Source organism: Sesamum indicum, linkage group LG10, assembly GCF_026168435.1.
Source record: "Sesamum indicum cultivar Baizhima isolate 11 linkage group LG10, ASM2616843v1, whole genome shotgun sequence".
In the NCBI taxonomy this organism is placed as follows: Eukaryota; Viridiplantae; Streptophyta; class Magnoliopsida; order Lamiales; family Pedaliaceae; genus Sesamum; species Sesamum indicum.
In genome coordinates, this window is record NC_142666.1 from 20,549,375 (window position 1) to 20,555,416 (window position 6,042).

Sequence of the window (6,042 nt, forward strand, 5' to 3'; positions counted from 1 at the left end):
CAATGCTAGGTATAATTTTTCAAACTATAAAAAATTTATATATAATTACACAAAACCTGAATGTAACATCCCAAAATAAAGTTATCTTTATTTTTTCTGCACCTAAAACAAAAACAAAAGGTCCATAAATTCTACAAAAGATACGATTTGAACAAAAAATCAATATTTAAAAACGATAGCTCCCCGACTACTCAAATGTGAATAAATTTAAAAAAATATATAAGAAAACAATGCAATCTACTAACTACATGTTAAATAAACTTTGCAGTATTTTTACTAATAATGAACGAAAAAATAAAAATTAAAAAAATTATTATTTTTCTTACTTTGAGTTTGGGGGATTAATTAAAACTAATGGTCTTAAATTAATTTGGTAGAATTAAGCAGCATTCCCTATGTTGAAATTTGTAGTAAAATTACAGATCTCAATAACTAGTCGTACTAATTAAAAAAAAAGAAATTAGAAAATACATAGATATCATGGAAAATATAAAAAATAGTTGTTATCCCATGAAATCGTCACATGGACCAAAGCATTGGACAATTGAGAAGCGCAATTCTTGAAGGCTCTTTTCACTAGAAGTCGTTATTGAAATTCTCAAAAAATATGTTCATATAATAATATATATATATATATATTTAAATAAAAATGTTTGGTGAGGTAGATGAACAACAAGGCATGGACATACTCTTTTTTATTTTTTATTTAATTTATAATATACTAAGCAATATATCAATTCAATCAACATGTTGATATGACCAACAATAATAAACAACGTTCACATAAAACAAGACAAATACATATATCCCGTACAACTCAAATCCACAACTCCAAACTTGTTAATCACTGCGCTAAGACATCATGAATAACATGGTCACTGCATAATTTACTTTTTTTTTTTCCCTCCAAAATCTATTTTGTAGGATTTTTGTTATGAACTCCGCACTCCCGAGATTTGGTATATTATTTATCTCGTTGTTTAAAAAATTATCAATACTATTAATAATAATACTCGTTTGACAATTTATCTATTTTGTTAGGTTTGATTTTGTATTGAAATGCCTTAAATATTCTTTTGAATTTTATATAATATCTGTCGACGTCAATTTTGTTAATTTTATTTTAATAATAACATCGTCCCAATATTATTATATATATATGACTTAAAATTCTCACAAGGATAAAATCCATATTTTTATTTTATTATTTAAGAGTTGCATAATTGTTGATTATTTTTTAAATAATAAAATGTATTTATATTTTGTATAAAATTTGAGGAGAGCTACACCTAACATACCCTAATATGTATGTAATAAGGAAATCCAATAATACATGACAAGAAAAAAAAAGTTAAACCCAAAGTAAAGGAAAAAAAAGAATAAAAGTAGGCAATTCCATGAAATCTCTGGGAAAAACAAAAAACATATGAAACTCTGTTGACTTGCAACAGTGCAAGTAATTTTCATTTCGCTCCCGGCCAAAAGATCTGCCCACACAAACAACTCCCTCTCTTTCTGTATTTAATTCGAGAAAAATGGTAACAAATCATATACTCACAAATACAGATCTGCTGCGTTGATCGTATTTTCCACTCAGATTTTCACATTAAGAAAACACAGTACTTTTCCCATTTTTGACCCAACCAGAAAGTGGGGGAGTTCACCTTTGCGAGCTTTAGCTTACTCTCTGATCTTTTCTTCAATCTCATATGGAAAAGAAGCGTTGTGTTGTTTAATACTGTCTTTGCTTTTTTAGGTATATTGGCTTGTTACCATATTGTTCTTGGCTTTCATAAGCTGTGGGCTTCACCAAATCATAATTGCTACTTCTGCTTTTCTGGGCTGCATAGCTGTTTTTTTATCCCTTTTCCCATTATACTACAAGATCAGTGCTTTATTAATCAATTCCTTGTTAAATACACTTGTGGCTGTTTATTTGATTCATTTGTTAGGATCCATTTGGTTTATTTGCTCAAATTCGGGCTTCCGTGCGTCTTGCTATTGAGTTTCTTTCTCATGTGCTAGATTGAGTTAAGGATATTTCATTGATGTGGGTCGGAAGTTGACCTTTACCCCACGCTTTAGGATCTTGATTTTTGTCTTTCTGGTTGGTCATATTTTGGTGGGTTTTGAATGAGGTGCAAGAGTATGCTGTGTGGTGAGAAATGAGGGTTAGGATTATTGAGAAATGGGGTGTGTTTTTGGGAAAGCGATTTCATCTTCTGGGCCACCTAGTGGTGATATTGTAGTTGGAAAGGGGAGAGGAAAGGGAGATGAGAAAGATTTTTCGGTGCCATCAGGGAGGAAGGAGAAAGTAGTAGTTGGTTCAGTAAATAAAGCAGAAGAGCAGTCCGGAGGTGGTGGTGGTCAAACTCAGAATGGCGGTGATCAGAAGGAGGAGGACCAGAAGGATGAAAATGCACGTCGAGCTAGAGGTGAGAGGAGGAGGTCTAAGCCAAATCCGAGGCTAAGCAATCCCCCCAAGCACATCCACGGTGAGCAAGTGGCCGCTGGATGGCCTTCTTGGCTCTCTGCTGTGGCAGGAGAGGCAATCAATGGATGGACACCTCGTCGTGCTGATTCTTTTGAAAAAATTGATAAGGCAAGAGGTTATTATTTTAGTTACTATGTTCTTTCTTTATGTTACTCTATTCGTTCCTAATTCTTTGTATTTTTTGTGCTTGGTGATCTTGTTTAGATTGGACAAGGCACTTATAGTAATGTTTATAAAGCTAGAGATGCCATAACAGGGAAGATTGTTGCATTAAAGAAGGTTAGATTCGATAATTTGGAGCCCGAGAGTGTGAGATTTATGGCTAGGGAGATTTTGATTTTGCGCCGCTTGGATCATCCTAATGTCGTGAAATTGCAAGGATTAGTGACATCAAGGATGTCGTGTAGTTTGTATCTGGTGTTCGATTACATGGAGCATGATTTGGCTGGACTTGCTTCGAGCCCTGGGATCAAGTTTACAGAGCCTCAGGTGGAATTTCAGTAGCTCTTATTTCTTTAATTTTTTTCTCTCACTTATTGATGGGTGCTGGTAGTTCTTTAGAGCTTCGGAGTAGTTTTCTTATGTTTCTGTATTTTGATTGACATGATAGGTTAAATGCTACGTGCATCAGCTTTTATCTGGCCTCGAACACTGCCACAACCGCCATGTTCTGCATCGTGATATTAAGGGGTCAAATCTCCTTATTGATGATGGAGGAGTTCTTAAGATTGCTGATTTTGGATTGGCTTCCACCTTTGACCCTAATAATAAACAGCCAATGACTAGTCGTGTAGTTACTCTTTGGTATAGGCCACCAGAGCTGCTTCTTGGTGCCACTGACTATGGTGTTGGTGTGGACTTGTGGAGTGCCGGGTGCATTTTAGCTGAGCTATTTGCTGGGAAGCCCATCATGACTGGCCGGACAGAGGTAAACTTTGTAGCTCATAGAAAAATAATGTGTTGTGAAAGGAATTATAACAAGTTACTGTGCATAAGAAATATTTTTTAAAGAGGTGAACTAAGGTCTGAAGAACGACTTCCTAAAATGAGTTTGATCCAGAGAGCTAATGCTCAGTGCAACAGGCTCACCTCTGGATACTTCATGGTTTGATTGAGGATCACTCGAGCAGTCTGTTCCCTTCACAAGTATTCACATTACTACATTATGATCATGGCTTAACGTGACATGTGTTCTTGTATTGTTTGAAGTTATGCTTAGCACGTATTTATGGCTACGAGCTTTACTATTTGATTACTACATATTGTCCCTAGGTGGAACAACTGCACAGAATTTTCAAGTTATGCGGTTCTCCATCTGAAGAATACTGGAAGAAGTCAAAGCTTCCTCATGCAACCATATTCAAGCCGCAACAGGCATATAAAAGATGCATAAAGGAGACATTTAAAGATTTCCCGCCATCTTCATTGCCTTTAATTGACACTCTACTTGCAATTGATCCAAGTGAGCGTCAGACTGCGACAGCTGCATTAAAAAGTGAAGTGAGTTTTCTTTCTCCCTTTCAATATAATCACAACGCTTCTCTTTTATGGATAACCTTTTGAGCACCCTGCAACTGTATCTGTCCCATCATCTTATTTCGGCTTTGTGATACTTAATTTCTTTCATCTAATTTTTTGTAGATATTAATTGTGGATCAAACAAAATAACATGGATCATCTATTTTTGTCCTCTCAGTTCTTCACAACCAAGCCTTATGCATGTGACCCTTCCAGCCTTCCAAAGTACCCACCAAGCAAGGAGATGGATGCTAAGCGCCGTGATGAAGAAGCTCGAAGGTTTGGAAAATCATTTTAGCTCCATAGACTTATTTACCCCCTTATAGTTGTATTTTTAGATCCAATTGAAGGCAAGCTATACAATTACAAGTTCTGTTTTTGCAGATTGGGCTTGATTTTTCACATCTTGTTTATTTTGGTTTATTCTGTTGATTGGGTGTTGATAAGTTTCTGATCAGTTACATATTCATTAAAAGTTTAACATGAGTTGTGTGATTATAGGTTAAGAGCTGCTGGTAAAGCTCAAGCTGATGGCGTGAAGAAAACTCGAACGCGTGAAAGGGGGATGCGAGCAATGCCTGCACCTGAAGCTAACGCTGAGCTACAAGCCAATATCGATGTATGCCATTTAATATGCATTAGTTACCATCTCTTTTGGTTCTTCATACTGTCACCTTCATATTATACTACAAAATTTCCACAGAATAATAATTTATTGTGATATTTGCCCTATTGTTCTTGATGTTGGACATGATTTATTTACTTGTGCAGATGGAAAACTTAAAATCGCCCGTAAGAGAGTGTAACTTTTGGGGATGGAAATTCATTTATCTAGAATACATTTACTATTGAGAATGTTGGCCTTATGCTTGAGAATAACGAGAGATGAAAATGGAACCAATCTAGCCCATGCTAGTGTTGGGATCACGGTGGTTTTGACTTTAACCATTTTCAAGAAACAGTGAACATGCTCCTTTTGCACTTCAAATGGACAACACAAGTATCACATGAGAACATTACTCTTTTATCGTCCTACAGATGTTACAGTAACTTACTTTTGGTCCCATGATGCAGAGACGGCGTCTAATTACCCACGCAAACGCAAAGAGCAAAAGCGAGAAGTTTCCCCCTCCACACCAGGACGGCGGACTTGGTTATCCTCTGGGATCGTCCCACCACATGGACCCAACCTTTGATCCTCCAGAAGTGCCGTTCAGTTCCATGAATTTCTCCTACTCCAAAGATCCAATGCAAACTTGGTCGGGGCCGTTGGTGGATCCTGGTGCTGTTGGTGCTCCAAAAAGAAAATCAAAACCATCGAAGAAGGATTACCGGAAAGACAAGAATTATAGTCGGAATAAGGATAAAGATGACATGTAATATAGCATAACCCCATTATACAAATGCCAGATCAACAGACGCAGATTGTGTGTGTGTGTTGTATCTGTACCGGGAAACTATCCAAGTGTTTAAGAGGTAAAGTATGTTTTGAGTCTCACATTTCTTGTTTCTACCATTCTTATGTGATGTTGAGAATGTTTTATGTATTGGTAATATTGAAATTCTTTGTTCCATTGACTATGTGTAATATGTGTTACTGAATTGAATTACACACTGCCAACAGTGCAGTTGTGAATGTGGAGACCAATTTTGTTGGTTATGGTGAGCAGCCCCTCTCTACTTGGTTGTTTATTTGGAGATTGAAATCGCATCATTTTTTAGTTTGGTTTTATATTCTCTTTTCAAGAAAAAAGAAAATGTGGAAAGATGAATAAAAGAAATTAAAAGGCAGCAAAATGGATATATATGTAAAGAAAGAAAAGAAAATGAAGATGAGATGATATGATAGGATACGTGTACATTACATGTTGACACTTGACACCACCACAACAACAGCATGCAAATTTTCATCAAAACTCTCTCTCTCTCTCTCTCTCTCTCTCTCTCTCTCTCTCTTACTACAGTACTAAGTCTTGTGTGTTAAACTTCATTTTTATTTTGGTGAGAAATGAGAGCGGTGAACCAAGCAA

The 6,042-nt window shown here is 36.0% G+C and overlaps 1 protein-coding gene across 2 annotated transcripts; it reads left to right on the plus strand.

Annotated features, from left to right (window-relative positions):
* The first annotated feature begins 1,412 nt into the window (after window positions 1–1,412).
* On the plus strand, window positions 1,413–5,672 carry LOC105171433 (putative serine/threonine-protein kinase At1g54610). Of its 2 annotated transcripts, XM_088885804.1 has the most exons (8): window positions 1,413–2,602; window positions 2,699–2,983; window positions 3,105–3,422; window positions 3,767–3,994; window positions 4,191–4,291; window positions 4,514–4,631; window positions 4,784–4,804; window positions 5,087–5,672. In XM_088885804.1, the coding sequence occupies exons 1-8, from the start codon at window positions 2,189–2,191 to the stop codon at window positions 5,390–5,392; spliced, it is 1,791 nt and encodes a 596-aa protein (XP_088741930.1). In that variant the 5' UTR covers window positions 1,413–2,188; the 3' UTR covers window positions 5,393–5,672. The 2 variants fall into 2 exon arrangements, with proteins under 2 accessions (XP_088741930.1, XP_011090852.1); XM_011092550.3 differs by lacking the exon at window positions 4,784–4,804 and having other exon boundaries at window positions 1,416–2,602.
* Window positions 5,673–6,042: the final 370 nt, after the last annotated feature.

Bases quoted from the DNA above. Each gene is read 5' to 3' on its own strand.
- LOC105171433 (XM_088885804.1), top strand. From the start codon at position 2,189: ATGGGGTGTGTTTTTGGGAAAGCGATTTCATCTTCTGGGCCACCTAGT. The intron at 2,984-3,104 runs GTGGAATTTCAG...TTGACATGATAG, and splicing joins TCAAGTTTACAGAGCCTCAG to GTTAAATGCTACGTGCATCA. The intron at 4,805-5,086 runs GTAAGAGAGTGT...CCCATGATGCAG, and splicing joins TGGAAAACTTAAAATCGCCC to AGACGGCGTCTAATTACCCA.